General features: G+C 31.5%; 2 protein-coding genes across 4 annotated transcripts; one reads left to right on the top strand and one right to left on the bottom strand.

Moving 5' to 3' along the window:
- Positions 1–796: 796 nt before the first annotated feature.
- Positions 797–6,427, top strand: LOC114164111 (cyclin-H1-1-like). 3 transcript variants are annotated; one of them, XM_028048635.2, is made up of 14 exons: positions 797–1,272; positions 1,811–1,966; positions 2,146–2,196; positions 2,552–2,630; positions 2,799–2,917; positions 3,009–3,082; positions 3,989–4,112; positions 4,199–4,267; positions 4,438–4,485; positions 4,909–4,986; positions 5,473–5,531; positions 5,681–5,765; positions 5,904–5,992; positions 6,070–6,427. In XM_028048635.2, the coding sequence occupies exons 2-14, from the start codon at positions 1,907–1,909 to the stop codon at positions 6,152–6,154; spliced, it is 1,020 nt and encodes a 339-aa protein (XP_027904436.2). In that variant the 5' UTR covers positions 797–1,272; positions 1,811–1,906; the 3' UTR covers positions 6,155–6,427. The 3 variants fall into 3 exon arrangements, with proteins under 3 accessions (XP_027904436.2, XP_085523264.1, XP_085523265.1); XM_085667138.1 differs by having other exon boundaries at positions 1,350–1,966; XM_085667139.1 differs by lacking the exon at positions 797–1,272 and adding an exon at positions 1,532–1,601.
- Positions 6,428–17,836: 11,409 nt separating this feature from the next.
- Positions 17,837–19,684, bottom strand: LOC114163615 (general transcription and DNA repair factor IIH helicase subunit XPD-like). Its single transcript, XM_085666755.1, has 5 exons — positions 19,148–19,684; positions 18,770–19,059; positions 18,609–18,694; positions 18,102–18,523; positions 17,837–18,001 (listed from the first exon to the last, which is right to left on the bottom strand). Exons 1-5 carry the CDS (start codon positions 19,682–19,684, stop codon positions 17,837–17,839), a joined length of 1,500 nt encoding a protein of 499 aa, XP_085522881.1.
- Between the last annotated feature and the right edge of the window lie 399 nt (positions 19,685–20,083).

Here is a 20,083-nt window from a genome sequence, read left to right as displayed (position 1 = left end):
TTAAAATTAGATAATAGATAAATTATAGTGGGTTAGAGAACCTGTGAAACGGGTCTAGCTCACTTGAACCGAGTTATGTAAATTTGAGTCGACCCTAACGCCTAACGCTATGTTTACTTAAATGGTTAAACAACAATTATAAGCAGATTTGTGATGGATCGATTTTTTTATTTTTTTTTATATTCTTTTAACATGATTTAAATGGAAAAGCAGAGATGAATTTGGAGGATGAATATCAAATTTCATCCCTTTAATTGTGGAGAGATTTGAAGAAATTTATAGTACTTTTACTTTTATAACTTTTTCCGTTACATATATTATTATCATTTGTTATACATTATTATTTTATTATATAAATATATATATAATAATAATAATAATAATAAAGTAATAATAATATATATTTATATGTATATATAATTATAGTTATTATTAATAATATATAATAATAAAAATATGAATAATATAATAATTATATATAATATAATAATTAAAAATAATATATAATGATAATAATTATTAATAATATATATAAATAATAATTAAAATATCATTAAAATTTAATATTTTTAACTTATTTAAAAGTTATTCAATTTTAAATTTTAAATTTTAAATTTTATCTATTAAATTTTTCTTTTAATTTATCATATCACTCAAATTATTTACTGGTTTTCATAAAATTCATTTTTAAATACATTTATTTTATCATCAAAATCCATTTAAAAAAACACATATATCCCTTCACTCAAATTTATATTCGTACTCTCCCTCAAACACGTCTTCCCGGAGAATCCACCCTAAACCGGAGAATCCACCCTAAAAGCCAGTTACATCTTAAAAAACTTATTTTCTGAAATCAGAATCCTAATCTGCTGCCGCTTTCGTGCACTCGCAGCACACTCCTCTCCTCTGTCACAGTCGTTTACGTCGTTGTCGTTGTCGTTGCTCCTCCGCTGGTCGTCGGTCCTCGTACTGCGGTCGTCCTCTTCCTCCGGTTTTCGTCCTCCTCCATTCATCGGTGCTCGTTGGTGATTCGTCGTTGTTCCTCTGCCATTCGTCATTTCGTTCGCCGCTACTCCTCCGCCATACTTCGTTTCGTTCGCCGGTGCTCCTCCGTCGTTGGAGGTTGTTCTTTCGTCGTGAGTCCCTGCGCGTCCGTGATTGCTCTGTTGGTTCTGTGTTCTCTTCGTTCCTCAACGCCTCTCTGCGTTCTGGCGTCTGTCCTTCACCACTCGTCTGTTGCTCATCTGCAATCTTCTTCCTCTGCGTAAGGTTAGTTTGTTAATTCGTCTAATTTTAACTCAATTGGTTACATGGCTTTGAAAATATTGGAAATTTCGTGGAGATAGGAGCTTAAAGAGTAAATTTTGGGGTCGGTCAATTCAGCTTGATCCTGTTGGCATTTTGACTTTGGAATTTGATGATGGTGAAATATTCTAGTGGAGTAAGCTATTTTTAACTTCTTCCACTACCATGTGTCCAATGGCCTCAAAGAAAATGTTCTGTCCAGATTTGGTTCTGTACTGATATGGGACTTTTCGTTCAGGTTACTACATCAATATACAATCTCATATTGGGAAAGCTGTATTGTGATCATTATGGTACAATGCGGATACAGGGAAATCAGAGTTAAATTAAGAAAAGGAAGACAGAGTTATATTGTGTTTATAAACATGAATTAGGAGGGGTTCATTGATTTTTATTTCAAGAAAAAATGCGAAGGGCTAGATTAAAATGTTTTTTTTTTTCCAATTCATTCTTTGAATAATTGAGTTAAAATCCTTATGTTTGTAATCTGAACTGTTTTCAGCACTTTCTCAACTAGCTGACGAGAAGCTTGATCTGCAATATAATTTGGGGTTAAATAATTGAACAAAAGCTCCTCAAATAGCGTTTCTGATTAACCATGGCTGATTTCATGACCTCTACCCAACGAGCTAAATGGATTTTCACTTCTCAAGATCTGGTACTTGTGTTGTTCGTTTGTGTCTTTGCTATTCATTAAAGTCAACCTTCATATTCATATTCATTTTCCCAGCAGATGCTGTTCTAATCTTTCTGCACAAGAGGGGCTGAGAAATTATATTTTGTTATAATTTGCTTACACTTTACTGTTTTTCATTTTTCTTTTCTCTATTCTCTTAGATTATGAAACATCGAGAAGCGAATCAAAGAGCAAGACAAATTCTAGGGGAGGTATGCTTTTAACCTAATGAATCGGATCATATTTTCTTGAATAATGTGGTCTTGTGGGGGCTGATTTTCCCTTATTCCTTGTAGACTTAGAGCGTGCTTGGGAACAACTAATTGAAAATTGATTTTGTCACATGACTCATGAGGGCTTATGCCATAGAGTTGACAATTAAACTTATTATAAAAGGTTTATTTTGATGCCAAAACAGGGAATTTAATGAAGCTAAAAGGAGCCTATGAAAGTCATAAGTTCAAATAAGATCATTCTAAGAATGCCTGTATAAATATTTCATAGTATCATTTGAAATTTATTACATGGATGCTGATGACTACTATTCTTTTTTTTTTTTCCAAAAAGTATGGAACAACTCTAATGGAAGTAGATGGTAATGGGTCTTTATCGTATCCTGAACCACGCAATACCGCAAAGGACAATGGTAATGTTATTTTTGTAAAGATGACTATTTTTTTTCCTCTATGTTTTTATCATCTTGTCTTTATTATCTCTATTTATTTCATTGGGTTTCTGTTCCACATTTTGTTTTTGCGATTTGTTTTTGCGAAATTCTATTTTCTACTGTTTACAAGGTAGTATTTTATGTCAGCTGAAAAGCATTCTGGGACAAAACCTCTTAGTATTGAACAAGAAAAATGTGTAAGGGCCAGTTATGAAATCTTGGTTCAGAATATATGTAAAGGATTCAACTTACCTCGCAAGGTCAAGGTATGTGGGCCTTTCTTTATCTGGATATTTTAAATGCAATTTTGAAGCATTTTGTGCTAATGAGATGATTGAAATGGTTCATTATATACAGGCAACGGCCCTTATATTTTTTAAAAGATTCTATTTGAAATGGTCGGTGATGGAACATCAGCCAAAACATATAATGTAAGTTTCAATTTAGTCTAATGAGGACCTCTAAACCTAGGATGATAGCACTTGCATTTTTGGCAACATTGAATCGGAATTGGAATTCATCAATCATTATAGTAAATTCACTATTGAGTTTATTTGAAGATGTTGAAAATGGTTATAATGATTGCTTTTGGGTCACTGCTTGTGAGGTGTGGATTAGTCATTTTGATTTGACTTTTTATTCTTTTGAGCCAATTATATAGTTTTTATAATTTGGTTTGATTGTTTACTTATTTATCTATCTAAACTTCATTAAAGTCATTGTTGCATTTATTTGACTTTTCACCGGTTATTAAAACTTGGTTATGGCGGTGACTAAGTGGAAAACGGTGGTTGTTTTCAGCCTGCCTCCATAAGAAGGCGGTAGCGAGTTGGGTTTCTCATGGTGGCCGCTTTTTCATAACGGGTGGTGGGTGCAGAACGGCTATGGCAGGCGGGGCGGCATGGGGAAGCAACAAGGACGGACATGGAGAAGAAGTAGGGGCAGTGACATGTTGAGAATAAACCCTACTTAGGACAGGTAGCGACATGCATACTTATGAGATGCAACTATGTAGAACGTGGCCCTAATTGGAGGGCTGAATACGTTCTCTTTTCTTTTAACCTAATACTCCACTAACCCTTCCCAAATCTGTCTTCTTTCTTTTGCACTGACCTTGCTGCTTGCCCGGTGGCCGCCTCCCATTGCCGGTTGCCGCCGCTCATCGCCGGTCGCTACTGTCACCACCTCTCACATTCCTCTAGACAATATATATTTTAATTATCTATATCCAATATATCATATTTCTTTTAACTCCAATGTTTCCGCCATAACTTTATAAAGGATGTTTAGAGAATCCGATATTTTCTGTTATCCGATATCAATAACACTGTTCACAGGTTGGCATGCATATATGCTGCTTGTAAGATAGAAGAAAATTATGTGTCAGCTGAGGAGCTTAGTAAGGCCGAGGTTTCACGGGATCATCACATGATTCTCAATTACGAAATGATAGTCTATCAGGCATGTATTTTCCTCAAATAGCAAAGTAATCTATTTTTTATGTTTTTGTTTTTGTTCATCTATGATGTGAAAAACTTGTTTTGCAGAGTTTGGAATTTGATCTTATTGTTTATGCGCCGTATCGCTCAGTTGAAGGTTTCATAAATGATATGGAGGTTTGGCTGAGTGGAACTTTTAAAATGTTAAATTTTTTAAAACCATTGATTCATTTTTAAATAAAAACTTGTGTTTTATCTTTCTTCTGTATTAGTTATTACATGACTTGGCTGATATCAGCACTGTTTTTTTTTTCATTTGCTAAAAATTGTGACTAACGGTATTACAGGAGTTCTGCAACTGCTATGTTGGTGATGATCAGCTCCAAAGGCTCAAGGTACTAGTTCTATTGTTCAACGTTATTATTGTCTGGCTAAGCCCATTGTCCAACTTGGTGATTAGCAAAATATTGAGTACTATTTACTAAAGGTCTTCCCTTATAAAAATAAAGGTAATTTAGATAATATCTCTGGACAGATGGGGAATACCAAATGAGAGGTGTGAGGAGTTGATATTAATCTCACATGGATTGGTCATATTGACTATTCTCACATCTAATTCTTGTCCGATGAACTTCCAATATATACTGGTTGTTCCTTTAATTCCTTCTCTCATCTCATGGAACCATAATTTTTATTTGTTCAACCACTCTTCTTCCCTTGGTATATAATACTCTATGCATCCTCATTAACTTGAACATGTTAACTGACTTATTACTTTTTTGTAATATTTTTATGATAATTTTTCTTCTGATGTATAGACTCTGCAAGAAAAAGCAGACTTGGAAGTTGATAAAATCATGCTTACAGATGCATCACTTTTATTTCCTCCTGGGCAGGTATTCTCGGACCACTAATGTGTAAATAATAAAGTCCCTACTTTTATTACAAGCGCAGCTATCTAAAAGTTCCTTGTTCAGCCTTGACTTTCCAATGATTTAAAATAAAATAGTGGACCTTTTTTCTAATTAATTGAATTCAGTTCATCAACCGAAAACAACTCATCCATGTCCCAAATCACATACCTCGCCGGTGAAATGAATGAACCAAATTTCCAAAAGAGTGGTCAACCATTATTCACATTATATAAAATTGATAAACCAATATTTTTTAAAATTCCAGTTTGTTTCAAAATTTGAATTATGCTTGTATGGCTTTCCTATCTTAAATCATCTGAAAACGGAAAACTTTGGCTACATTTCTCAATTACTGATTTGAAAACTAAACTAAACATTTTCTAGTCAACCCAGTTTCAATATTCTAGTTCAGCGTTGCTTTAAACTATTTTACTTCAAAATCTAACCCCTGTATGTCTTGTGATGCAGTTGGCCTTGGCTGCTCTGCGCAACGCAAATGCCGTCCATAAAGTTATTGACTTTGATAGGTACTTATTATTTCTTTCTGATTCTTCCACTTGGTCTTCTCCCTTTTGTTGTTACAAGGTCAATAACAAAATGGTCTCGTAGAGTATGATATTGTAGTGTATTCTTGACCTGAATCTGTGTATTTGCTCACACAAGTGCTTAATTGCAGTTATCTTACGAGCATTTTTTCCCGTCAGAGTTCCATGCATACAATGTCCGAACTTTCTGAATCACTGAATTCTATTGATGATTGGGTAACTGATCCTCATTCTGATCTGTGTTTGTTTGAACTGAGCAACGGATGAAAGCAAAATCTTTTGTATTAGCCGGGAGCCGATTTTCTTGTGTTTAACATGGATCACTGGGGCCTTGGTTGCTATAAATTGATGCAGGTTAGCAAATACGAGTGTCCTTCTGACAAGGAATTGAAATATATTGGCCGAAAACTAAAGTCTTGTTGGGGTCTTAGCTCTCATGACGAGTATGTAAAACTTCCACTTATCAAAATATTATATAGGGAGAATTTTGTGTCATATAATAACTTGGCTTGGTTTACAGGAGAAAGAAGCGGGAGAAGAAATCTAAGCCCAAGTCTGAGAAAAGCTCAAAAGAAGCACAAAGTTCTATGGCATCTCCTGTATAGCTATATATATTCGTCTTGTATAGTTGCCAATTTGGTTTTTCATTTGGACAGGAAGGATAAAATGTTCTCTTAACCCACAGATAACGTTTGCTTGATCCTAGATGCATGACCTTACAGTGGCCAAGGAATCTTTTGAAAACTGTTTCTGTTGGACTTGTGTCCCTCATTGTCATTAGTGACTTGTTTGTGACCAAGTGGTCTAGTTTTCTCCTAATCTGATGCATGATTGTTTTGACAGATATTTTTGTTTAGATATGAATAATTTTTCTTATAGCTTGCAAGGCTTGCAAATACATAAATAAATCAACCAAATATCTGTGCCGAAGACCTAAGTCCATTTGGGACCTGTAAATAGTACAAACGACTGACGGAGCTAACTTACGTTCTTTTCTTTTCGGTTCAACAGTTACGAATAAAAGAGGAAATAAAGTGGGGAAAAATATAAATGAAAAGTAAAGCAGGAAAGGAAAATTCATGTAACACTAGACATACTATCTTTAACAAAAATTTCCCCAGCAAGAGGAGCAAATTCATTTAGTTGTTCAACCTGAATTTGCTTTACTTTGATTCTAGTTTCTCTTCATTCCTTTGCTTGTATGTTAATTTACTTTTACTTGATTTTTTTTTTTAACTTTTGTATTTCGTTATTACGTATATTTTCTTAATTAACTTCACACTACATCGTATAACAAAAAACATGTCAACTTTTTTTTTTCTGAAAAATAATAAAATTACCACTTTACGAAGCCAAAAGTATTTAGGATACAAAGCATTTTTTTTTCCTCCACACTAAAAGGCAATAACAATTTTATCAAGAACCAAAAAATAACAGGTTGACAATATTTCAGAAATTATAAACATTGAAATCACAATTTCAAAAAGACTATTTAACAAGGTCGCTTAAAGGTGGCAGAGTTTTACGTAAAGGGCAATTGGTGCATTATTGTCTTTGTAAGACAAACTAGTTTTTGTACGTGTGTGTTGGACGAGACTCTTTAAAATATAATTTCGAATGTGCAATTACTCTGCAATAGCATAGTGCTTAAACACATAGGGCATAAAATTAGAGATGGCAAATAAATCTCTTCATATGGGTATTGTCCAAATCCGTCCCCGTTTTGACGAGGAATCTCCGTATTGACTGGGTATGGGTATGGGGAATCCCCGATTTTTTCAATTGGGTATGGGGATGAAGATGGGGATATACATATCCCCGCCATAATACCCGTCCCCGTCATATCTCTATCCTCGTTTAAATTATTAAAATATTCATAATTAATTAAGTAACCACACACACACACACACACACATATATATATATATATATATATATATATATATATATATATATATATATATATATATATATATACTTTCCATTTTTTATTTCTTTTAATTATTTGGTTTGTTATGAAATTCATTCGCATCTCCAATATATTTTTTATCTTATCATAACCTTTATGTAATTATGTTAAAATGATGTATGTCAATAAAAAAATTTGTATTTCTAACATTTGAATATTTCTATTATTTTTTAATATTTTTATTTATTGTATATTTTTCTTTCACATGAGAATGTTTAATACTCTCAATTTAAGTGTTTAATATCATAAACATTTCATTTACTAGGTAATATAAAAAAGAATTATTTATTATTATTATTATTAATTTTTGTTTCATTTGAATAACTTTTTTGTTTCGCTAAAACAATTTTTGTTATTTCTCAATCATTGAGTATATATGTTGATATTTGAAAATTTTTCTTAGATCTCTAAAATATTTTTCATCTTATCATACCCTTAATTATACATTTGTTTTTCTTTGTGCAATTCCTTTCAATAGTCTCCAAATTGTTTATAAGACACACATTTGTTAATTTTTTAATATTTTTTTTTTATTTTCATCATGTAGAATACTATTTTGATTTATTTTATCTAATTATTTTTTAGGTTTAATTATACCTTTCGTCCCCATTTTCGTAGCAAAATCTCAATTTGGTCCCGTTATTTGTTTTTGTCTCAATTTGGTCCCTTCCGTTAGTGGTACAGTAACACCGTTCAAGGGGGGTGCCACGTGTTAGTTTCTGGATTTTTTGAATTTTTTTTTGAATTTTTTTTATTCTTTATTTATTTTTTTGAATTTTTTTAAAAAATAAAAAAATTGTCACGTGTCAAACTGTCGTGTCGTCGTGCCACGTGGTAGTGACAGTGACAATGACACGTGTCACTTATATGACAGGTGTCATTTCCACTTTCTCAATTTGGTCTCTTTATTTTAATTTTTGTCTCAATTTAGTTTCATTTTTGTAAAATTTGAGCAACTTTGTCCGTCTCCAAATTGAAATCAAATTTAATTTTTATATAAATGTACACAAATATTTCTATCAAAATTGATATTTCAAGTAAATATTTTTAACAAAATTAAGTTTATTTAATTAATATTTTACATTGAACTTTACTTAAAATTGTTTTAAAGTTGTTAATATATAATAATGTTAATAAAAGAAAATCATAAATTATATTGATATTTTATTACATCATACTTTAATATTGTTTTTTCATTTGAATTTATATTTCAAATAATTGTATATTTTTAAAATGTGTAAATTCAATAATTTGTACACAAATGTTTGAATTGATGTAAAAATAACAATTATACAAATTTTGAAAATAATTTTAACTAATTCATGTAACAATAAAAAAACATATAAATTTAAAATTTGAAAACAATTTTAAGTAAAGTTGAATGTGAAACACAAATTTAAATAAACTTAGTTATGTTAAAAATATATAATAAAAATATCAATTTGAATAAAAATATCAAATTTAATAAAAATATTTGTATAAAATTTATATAAAAATTAATTTTTGTTTCAATGTGGAGAGAGAAAAAATTGGACTATTTTTACAAAAATAGGGACTAAATTCAAACAAAAATTAGAATACAAAAACCAAATTGAGAATGAGGAAATGACACTTTGCATAATATTGACATGTGGCATTATCACTGCCACATCACTTTGTCAATGCCACATGGCACGGCGATCATTTGACACGTGGCAATTTTTTTTAAAATTCAAAAAAATAAATAAATTCAAAAAAAAAATCAAAAAATCCAAGAACTGACACATGGCACCTCAATTAACGCTATTACTGTACCAGTAACGGAAAGGACTAAATTGAGATCAAATTTCCTAAAACATGAACCAAAATGAGATAAAAAAATAGAGGGACCAAATTGAGATTTTGTTATAAAAATGGGGACCAAAGGCATAATTAAACCTATTTTTTATTTTCTAACTCATTACAATTATACTTTAAGTTTTTCACTATAATTGTATAAATAATTTTTATTTACTACAATATAAAAATTTAATGTAATTGCTATGAATATTTTTTTTTATCACCATCTAACATATATTGGAGTTCAAAAGATACAAGATCTATGTTAAAATTTTATTATGTTTATTAATGTTTATTATTTATTCTTTGCGTCATTTTGATCAAGTGATGTATTATAACTTTTATTAGTGTATAAAAAAGAGATTCATTATCATTTAAGAAATTGAAGTAAACAAACATTTAAAATAAAATATATTTTAATTTGAATATTTTTTTCTTTTTATATATATTTTTAAAAACTATTTTAAATTTTATCAACTAGGTTTCATTAATGTTTGCAAATTTAATAAATGTTTTGGTTCTCATGAAAATTTTATTTGGTATTCTAATATAAAATATAAACAATTATAATTTATTTCAAAGTATTTGATATCGAAGAAACAACTATCCTCCTAATATTGAATATTTGATAATATTATGTTTCTTTTACCGTAATTTTTTATTATTTTATAAAAATTATTCAAAATTAATATTAAAGTAGTAAGAAAACGGGTATGGGTATGGGTACGAGATTATACCCATTACCCGGTAGGGATGGGGATGAGACAAAAGTTTGATACCCGTTGGATTTGGGTATGGGGATGGAGATGAATTTTTTTTACGGAAATGGGTATGGGATAGCAAAACCCGTCCCCGCCCTGCCTCGTTGCCATCCCTACTTAAAATATAATTTTGGTTATATATAATATTATTACATTTAAACACTATTTGACAACTTGTTCCAAAGTACAAAAATTCTTTCCCCCACTTCCAATCTTGATCCTTTTTATCAGAGAATTTCCTTTTAAGATTTTACATTTGACTGGTCCAAATATATCATAAACGAAATATATTTGAATATTTCTAAACAAACGTATTTTTTCAAAATGTAATGAAGGATTCTACATAAGAAATTGTAATCTTTATAGAATAAGACATTTAATCAATTATAATCTATAATCCTATCAATTAAGCATGCATGCGGATTCACGATTCCATTTACAACCAATTAAAACAATTTAAAATAGGTATTTTGATAAAAGACTTTGAAAGAAGAACAAAATGGCATTGTTTACAGCTTAAATAAAAAAACTTATACATAAAAAAATAATATCCTCTCTTTTTACTCTAGAAACAACCATATATCAAGAGTTATCGTGTTGTATTTCAAACTTATAAGATGAGTATGAAAAAAAAAAAATCTATTTTTGTATACAACCACTCTATCTATTTATAATGATATTAACAATTTAGAATGTCCCGATCCATTTGTAATAAAATCCCCAAATTAAAAATATGTATTAAGAAATTCTTCTTACCATATAATACTTTAATGATATTTAATTAAAAATTCACATTTAATATTAGGATTACATGTGTCACAATTATAAGTAAAAATAAAATTACAATTGATATATTAAAGGAAAACATTCTATATTAAAAAAAATTAAATAAAACTATATATTTTTATTTTTATTAAAAATCTATATGTTTTAATTTACTTTAAAAAAACATGTATAAATTAAATTATATAAAAATGATGACTTTTTTCAAATATTTAAAGTTATTAATAAGGATTATAAATGAGATAATGTAAATGTTTATACCTAAAAATTATATTTATACAATATATTGTAAAAACAATATGTTTAAAATATACGATTGAATAATGTAATAGGAGAAAACCATGTTTATAACATTTTTTTCTTTTAGGAAAAATTTATATGAATATTTAATTCAAATCCATTTATAAATTTTACTATATCGAGTGATTTGCTTATGCAATATAGAAATCTTGAATTTATGGTAATGTGAAAGTAAAATTAGAATATAACAGAAAAATAAAATATGATGACTAGATGTGTGAGTATAATGGGTCAGTCTATCCCACTCTTCATTAAGTTTTCCTTTAAGGAAGTAAAACAAAAGTCTCAGTCCTCAAAACCCTATCTCAAGTAGGTTAGGGCCAAGGATAAGGTGAGTTTGACCCACTAAAACACTTTAACTAATTCTCAAAAACAAAATCTTTGAGCCCGAAAGTCGAGAAGCGTCAGGTCAAGACAACGCCCAAGACAAGTCGGAATAGGCCGTGTCAACTCGACTAACTAGATGGGCTGGTTCGGTATCGATGGTCCATGACCAAGACGAGTCGGGTCGATGTCCAAGACAGGCCAACGACATAGACAGGCCAATCTAGTTCGATGATCGAGACAGGCTGGCTCATGCCCACTGTCGAGAAGGACATCCCGGGCAGACGACCGAGACATGCCAACCCTTGTTGAAGGTCAAAAAGTGTCAGGTCGACCCAACAATCGAAAAGGGCCAGGTCGAACCAATGGTTTATATGGGCTAGCTCGAGCCCACGATAGAGCTAGGTCGGGCCATCAGTTGAGATGGTACATTGAGACACAAAAAATGTAATTGCTTTCTTCATAATTAATGACTTGGATGTTGGAAGTCCCATATCGATTAGAGATAAGACAATTTGATAGTATGTAAGTGGGTGCAAACCTCACCTTATAAATTGATTTTGTAGGGTTGAGTTAGGCTTAAAGTTCACTTCTTAACATGATATCAGAACTATGGTTTAAAGGCTATCCTAGCGAGATTTATGTTTTTTGGGCATATAGTTCCACCCGCTATTAAGCCGCTATTGGACCACCTATTAATGTCTAGTTCCACGCATGAGATGTATATACCTGACGTGGAGTGCAGTGGCGGAACTTGGACAAAAAATTTGGGGGTGCCAAATTATATTTTTTTGTTTTTTTAGTTAAGGAAAAACTCTTCATTCTCTCTTCATTTCTTCTACATAAAACAAGTACAAGTAATAGTAGAATTCAGAAAAATATGATTATCATTCATTATTATATCATGATAGCAAACCATGAATACCATTTTAGATAAACCTTTCGTACCTCATCAATCTGATTTGGTGAGTATTGTAAAATTTGATGCCGAATCGCGTTCTAATGAATTTTTAAATTCATTATATGTAACTATAGAAACTTTAGAGATTTGTTTTTTATTGTCTTGAATTCTTGGTTCTCCCTAAATCTCTCAAGTTTAGTTAACGTAGATGCAATTTTTTTACATGTTTATCACAAACTTTCCTCCTTCAAAAAAAGAATTAATTCTTTTACTATTTATCATAATTATTCTAATATAAATTTATCATCTCTCCTATATAAATTCAAAACTTTACAAAATTTACCATAGGTAGGAAAACACAAAATCCTTAAATTTCATAATTAAGTGTTATATTCTAACCTCCGTTTCTAATCTATCTTTTTGTAATTTTTTCTTCTCATACACTCTCATAATAACTTACATGGTAGAAAAATTTTATAACAAAAACAAAACCATAATCTCTTTTATAAATCAATATTTCCATTACATTTTTTATTTTATTTTTTATTATTATTTTCCATAATATAAACTTAATATAAATAATATATAATTATAATTTAAAAAATATATAAATATATATTAAAAAAATTCCAAAAAATTTTGGGGGAGCCTTGGCTCCCCCTGTCCCTTTAAAGTTCCGCTAGTGGTGGGGTGTGTGTTGGAAGTTCCACAAAAAATTACTATTACAAGGGTTTGATGTGCAATGCAAATGTAACAAGCTTTGGGTCGACATGCTTAATAGAGATATATGGTACCATATTGAGACATGCCAAAAATAATTATTTTCTTAATATGCCATAATTAATAAGAAAGAAATCTTGGAAGAGGGGAAATTTTCTTAATTTTTGAGAACTTGATAAGTTATGAGTTGGTAATGCATGGAGCCCGAAAAACATAATTGCTTTCATAGGTAATGATGAATACCTGTAGTGACGTTGGAAGAAGATGAAAAGTTAATTTTGATTGTTGTTAATATTAATTATTTTTTTGACGATGAAAAAGTTTCTTCAAGAATCCAAGTTAAACTTAAAAAAAATTATTTTAATACATTTTCTGGTGTTGTGTTGTTTGAAGATGATGAGCGAGAAGAAAAACATCGAATAGAAAAGAAAAAAACCTAGCACACAAGTGGAACAAAGACACCATCAATTTTTTTTTGTAGCAAAATGAAGTGTAATCGTTCATGCAAAAATAGGAGAAGAAGAAGTTGAACCAAAAAGAAGAAGTTGAACCAAAAATAGGTGTTGAAGTGTCTTGATAGATCTTGGAAACCAAAGATCACAACTATTTCATAATAAAGAGACCTATCTACATTGACTACAGCTACATTGTTTGGAAAGCTAAAGAAGCATGAAATTAGGATGTAAAGGCCAAACGAGCTAGAGTCAAGTAAGGAATATAGCCTTGAAGACTAGCACCAAGAGGAATGATGAACCCGAGGATGAGGTGGCTGAATCAAGTGACAATGAGAACTTGAATCTTCTTATCAAAAGGTTTGGGAAGTATCTAAAAAAGAAAGGTAGTAAAGGTAATCAAAAGAGGTACACTTCTAAATGAATTGAGTCAAATTCTTCTAATTTCACTTGTTATAGTTGTGGAAAGCAAGGACATATCAAGATTGAATGTCCAATGATTAACAAAGAAAAAGAGAAGAGTTTTGATAGGAAAAGAGAGAAGAAACCCAAGGAGAGACGTGCATACATAGCATAGGAAGACAATGATCATTCAACAAGTAATTCATCACAAGATGGGAGTGAGGAAGCCAACTTGTGCCTCATGGCTGGTTATGAATCATCCTCATCAAGTCAAGTAAGCTCTCTAGACAAAAATGACTATAGTCAATTGTTGCATATTTTGAAGAGCTGCATAATGAAGCAAATAAGATTTCTACATTAAACAATCGATTGAAAGGCTTAAACAACTAGCTAGAAAACAAAGTTAGTCAATCGGAAACAGAAACAACCGATTTAAAAACTGATTTCGAACACTTAGAAATGATTTACAGTAATTCAATCGATTGTTCTGAAAATCAGTTGGCTGAAAAACATATGAAACTTGCACAGTATTAAAAAATCAAGTGAAATACCTTTTGAAAACCTGTGCAAAGTTCACAAGAGGGAAAACAAATTTAGAAGTTGTTCTTGGTTCTCATAATTGTGCATTTGGGAAAGCTGATTTTGTTACAATCCTATTTTCAAAAAGAAAGCCAAGTTCTCTAGTTTCTTTTCAAAAAGTGTGACATTCATCTCTTGCAACTATTATATGGAGAAATGTCATGTTATTAAGAATTGCTATGCTAGAAAGTATGATGTTCCTAAAGAGGTTATGAAATGGATCCCAAAAGGATTAGAAAGGTGTAACCATGTTGGACCCAACCTATCAAAGGGTACCATGTAATACAAATATGTTTTGTAGGTCATAAAAAGTGAGAAGAAACGTTTGTGGTACCTTGATAGTGGTTGTTCGAGACATATGACAGGTGACAAGACAAAATTTGCAAAGTTGGAGTTGAACCCTAAATGGCCCACGAGAAAACAGTCGTCGCAAGATACATCGTTGCTTTGCATGACAACGATATGAGAGAAGTCGACTTCTCACTCACAACTAGGAATCACTGCATCACAAGGTTGCAAAGAGGCGCCGTTGGGAATCAATGCCTTCCACCGTTAGCCAGGGCCAACACGTTCGCGCCACTATCGAGCTTCTCAACTTCAATGTAGGAGGAAAAAAGGTCGTCCTCTGATTCGATCTCCTTTAGGGTTTGAGGTAAATCTTGTGTATGTGTGCACTATAAAAAAATCCCCAATTAGAAATCAATTTTAAAAATTAAGAATAATTAGTCACTATAATAACCAATTTAGATACTAATTTACAAAATAAAAAATTATTAGTTACTAAAATAGTCACTATTATAAATAAAAAATTATAATTAATAACTAATTAAATACACATTAAAAAAAACTAACCAATATTTCTGAAATTAGACAAGAACATAACCAAATACACATTAAAGGAAAAGAATCATTATGCAAAACAAGGATGAGACCGCAACAAAGAAGAACATTGGACTCGAACTGAATTTTCATAAAGTGGAAAAAACCTAGCTTTGCGAATTCAAGTACCTATCCAATTTTTTACCCTTACAAAATTACAGAAATGCCCATAAATTTCTAACCGAATGCAAACCACTGGTTGACTAAAAAGAATATTAAAATTCACACGTCAGCTTAAAATGAATGTCATTCACTTTTCTGGTGTCAATATAACACTACTCATTTATGAATGATAAAAGTAAAACTAAACCATAATGCTTTCACTGCACTATTTTTCGTTTCATTCATGTCCAGAAAAAAACATTTTCCATCAATTTTAGAATCATATTTTGATTATTTTAATATATTATTTATTATTATAATTTGAACATAACATTTTATTATTAGAAGTAATTTTATTATTTGAGCCGATACGTTTTAACACTCTCACATCCCTTTAAATTAAGATAAAATTACTTGTTAAATATTACTTTAATTTTAAAGATTTTTTTAATGTAATTCTTTTTAAAATGAAAAAAATAGTTTTCTTGCAATTCTTTTTAAAATATAAAAAAGTGAAAATATGTACGTTATAGAAAACTCTCCTTATCTTATTTTTAATACAAGAAAATTATAATTTTAAAACAGAAACTCTAATTTTATTATTCAGTATATTAATAGTGTATAATCTGCATAAGAGGACACCAGAGTGTAATCTTGGAACAGTCCAACTACTGGCACTACAAGAGGATCGCTCGGCCACCGAGCCATTGTAGGTTGTCGTACATAATTTGTATAAATGGACTCCAAGGTGAAATCATGTGGGCAATCAAACTACTGACAAGAATATGATTAGTCTTTGTTGTCGCATGACTACAAATCTTCTTTGAAGTAATCTCAATCGATTGGTAGCCGGTTGACGTTGCACATAACTTGCAAATTTTCTTTTAAGTAATCTCAACCGATCGACAGCTAGTTAACATTGTATATAACTTGCAAATCTTTTTTGAAGTAATTTCGATTGATTAGCAGTCGGTTGACGTTGCACATAACTTGCAAATCTTCTTTTAAGTAATCTCAACCGATTTGCAACCAGTTGACATTGCATATAAATTACAAATCTTCTTTTAAGTAATCTCAACCGATAAGTGGCTAGTTAACATTACATATAACTTGTAAATATTTTTTAAAGTAATTTCAATTGACCGGCGGCTGGTTGACATTGTATATAACTTGCAAATCTTCTTTGAAGTAATCTCTCTTGTATTTGGGGAAAGACTGGCTAGGACGTCGATTGGTCCACACCGTACATTTATATTTTCTTAACTAACTTCACATTATATCATATAACAAAAAACATGTCATTTAACCTTATTTTTCGAAAAATAATAAAATTACCTCTTTAGGAAGCCAAAAATATTTAGAACAAAGTGCAAAGCGTTTTTTTTTCCTCCACACTAAAAGACAATAACAATTTTATCAAGGAACTAAAAGTAAAAGGTCGATATTTCAGAAATTAAAAACATTTAAATCACAACTTTAAAAGGATTATATATATATATAAAGAGCAACTCACAATAAAGTAGCTTAAAGGTGGCGAAGTTTTACGAAAATGGCAATTGGTGCATTAGTGGTTTTACCCACCCACGTCTCCCTATGCTCATATCAACCCTGCATTCATCTAAAGAAACAGTGCTCTTTGTAAGACATATATGCCATAACCAGTTTATTGACATATATGCAAATATTAACATAGATTAATACTTTTCATTTTATCATTTTAGTTTTTTAACTACAAAGTTATTCATTAAAGTTTTATTATAAAGCCGTTCCAACATCTAATTATGAATGGATAATATAGACAGCTTATTATATCTATATCTTATAACATAGTTATTTTAAATATGATTTAATTAATTTTAATATTGAAAAGTTCTTTTTCAGCAATCACTATTGTTACAACTAATGTTAACTAACAATATTCTATAAATAATGTATCTATTTAAGTTTGATAAAAATTATCTTGCCCTAACAACCCATGGCTAACCTTAATAAATTTACAGTGGCTACCATGGCTAACATTAATCACGGCTCACGGGTGTACCTATCTCAATTCCATTCACGAGTTTAAAATCTCAAACTTTTATCACTGAACATCCAGCTATAACACTTTGTATATCACACATGCAACTGTTTTTGATGATACCGATGATAAGGAATTAGTTAGTCTTAAAAAGTAATCAAATAACAAAATACAAAAATTTAGAAATCATTGTCTCGATAACATGTTTCCTAAGAAAAAACGAAAAGAACTCATGACTTGAATATATCTGAGGACATTTTCTCTTTTCCCTCACTGCTTACGGGTCGTCACGGCTTACAGGTCGACATACAATAGGTTGGAACTTTAAAATTTGAGGGAATCGACCTAAGGAATCAGAAGTGCCTGTGGTGGCTGTGATCACCACGGACTGAAATCTATCAAGAACAACTTTCATGGCAAGAGAAGGATCATCACAACATATCTGAAATTCAAAGAAAAGATAATTAAACTAAGAAAAACATAAACATATAAATTTTCCATGACAGATCACTAACAGCCAAATGTAAATAAAATACTCTAACCTGCAGTGCATATTGACAAAGGACGTCAGGAGCATGCTCCAACATCCCCCTGGGACCTCTTCTAATACCGAACTCAGAGGACTGAGCATAAATGCCCAACATTGTGGCAAAATCACACAATACACGGGCATCAGAGCAATGAAGATGAGCAGGATTCTTAACTTTCAAGGTAGAAAGCAGTGAATGAAAGCGTTCATAAAAGAGCCTTAAACTTTGTAGGTTAAGGTGAGGTTGCAAACGCTCCACCAAAATAAGAAGGCTTCTTTCATCTTGAACGTCTTCACAACTTAACATGGGCTTAAGATATCCAATCAAATGCTGTAAAGCAGTAAGAAAATTACTGGCAGAGCGAATGTCTTCAGGCATAGGCTGCACTAACACGTCAGCTGGCAGGGCTGGATGTGCTCGCCACACATCAGAGGCTGTGTAAAAATAGTACTAGTAATTTAGCAAATGCAAACCATGACTAGATATATGTATAAGAAAATTGAATTTTCATTTACTTACGAGGAAGGTCATCTCCATTTCGTGTCAAACCCTGCAAGAGTCTATCATACTCAGCGCGTAATCTATCTGGATCGTTGGCATTGAAACTTGTAGCAAATTCAAACAACAGTTAGAACAATAATCATAAAATCAAGGAACGTAGCATGATTGAAAACATGTACCTTTCAAGTTGAAGACGCATCTCCTTCACAAATAAGGAGGTACTAGTTAGAGTATGCATCGAGACAGCGACACTGAGAGATGTCTTACAAACCTCAAGAATGTCTTCTGCATCATCTAGTACAACTATACTTTCGTCCATCAATTTACTTGATATAATTCCAGCATACTTAGGATTCAGCAAGTAATTATACCCACAAATAACCACCACGTTCGCAGTGTGCAACGCATCAATAGCCACGAAATAAGGACAAAAGTCATTCTGCTCATCCTCTCCCAATTCATGAAGGTCCTTTATAGATCACACCACATGTGTATAATTATTTCAGTGATTGGATAAAATTATATAATCAAATAAGAACTTATTGTTTTGACGTTACCTCAATGGTGTAGACACCTAGTGGTAGAACAGGCCTATCCACTTGATACTTCTCAAAATAAGAACAAATATTAATGTCGGTATTGTGGAGGGCAAGTTCTCTTATCCAACTAGCAGTACAGCCAAGACACTTTGAATCAACGAATTCATCACTGATGGAAAATTCCGTGATAGTAGAGTTGATGCAGAGTTTATTCATGCGGGTAGCGAAACCGATGGCAAGCATATTTGCAGCATCGCCAAGGAAGTGGCGCTGGAGCTGGTATATAGTTTTGAGCTCCGACAAGATGTTCTCCGTCTCCTCCAGGTTGCGAGCACAGTATACGAGTTTCATCTGCAAATTCTCTGGCTTCCACAATCTGTAGCTCGTTATGAAAGAAATGAGAGCCGAACTCTTCCCTTTGTTCTTTGGCATTTGGAGGATACCATGACTTTTTCTGTCCAACACAGTTTTAAGATAGTGCATGTACCGGAGTTGTTCCGGGTGAATCTCTGGGTGAGGAAAATACACCGGCACCTCATCAATGGTGACCTTCATATTCTTGCAACCTCACAACTTCTCCTTTTGCAAACTGCCAGATAAGGATGCAAATCTTTCAAATACTGACTCACAAAGATATTGTTACATAGTCTCACCACCTCGTGATAATTCTCCACTATCAGTCTCTCTCTCTCTCTCTCTCTCTGTACATATGCTCCACGCGGACCTATATTCAGAAATGCTAAAAACTATAACCACCTCAGTGCACTATTTTTTGTTTCATTCATGTTCAGAAAAATATTTCTTTAAAAGATATTTTTAATGTAATTTTTAATAAGTAATTTAAACTTAACTTTAAAAAATTTCATCTTTCAATGTAATTTTTATAAATATTTTTTTTAAAACAATTCCATGCCAGTACACTCTGCTCGCAGTGGACCTATACATTGCTAAGAA

The sequence above is a fragment of the Vigna unguiculata genome, chromosome 9, assembly GCF_037176805.1.
Source record: "Vigna unguiculata cultivar grain cowpea cultivar isolate G323 ecotype 2 chromosome 9, ASM3717680v1, whole genome shotgun sequence".
Lineage (NCBI taxonomy): Eukaryota > Viridiplantae > Streptophyta > Magnoliopsida > Fabales > Fabaceae > Vigna > Vigna unguiculata.
The sequence above is the reverse complement of the archived record's forward strand: the minus strand, read 5'-3'. Positions and strand labels throughout refer to the sequence as shown.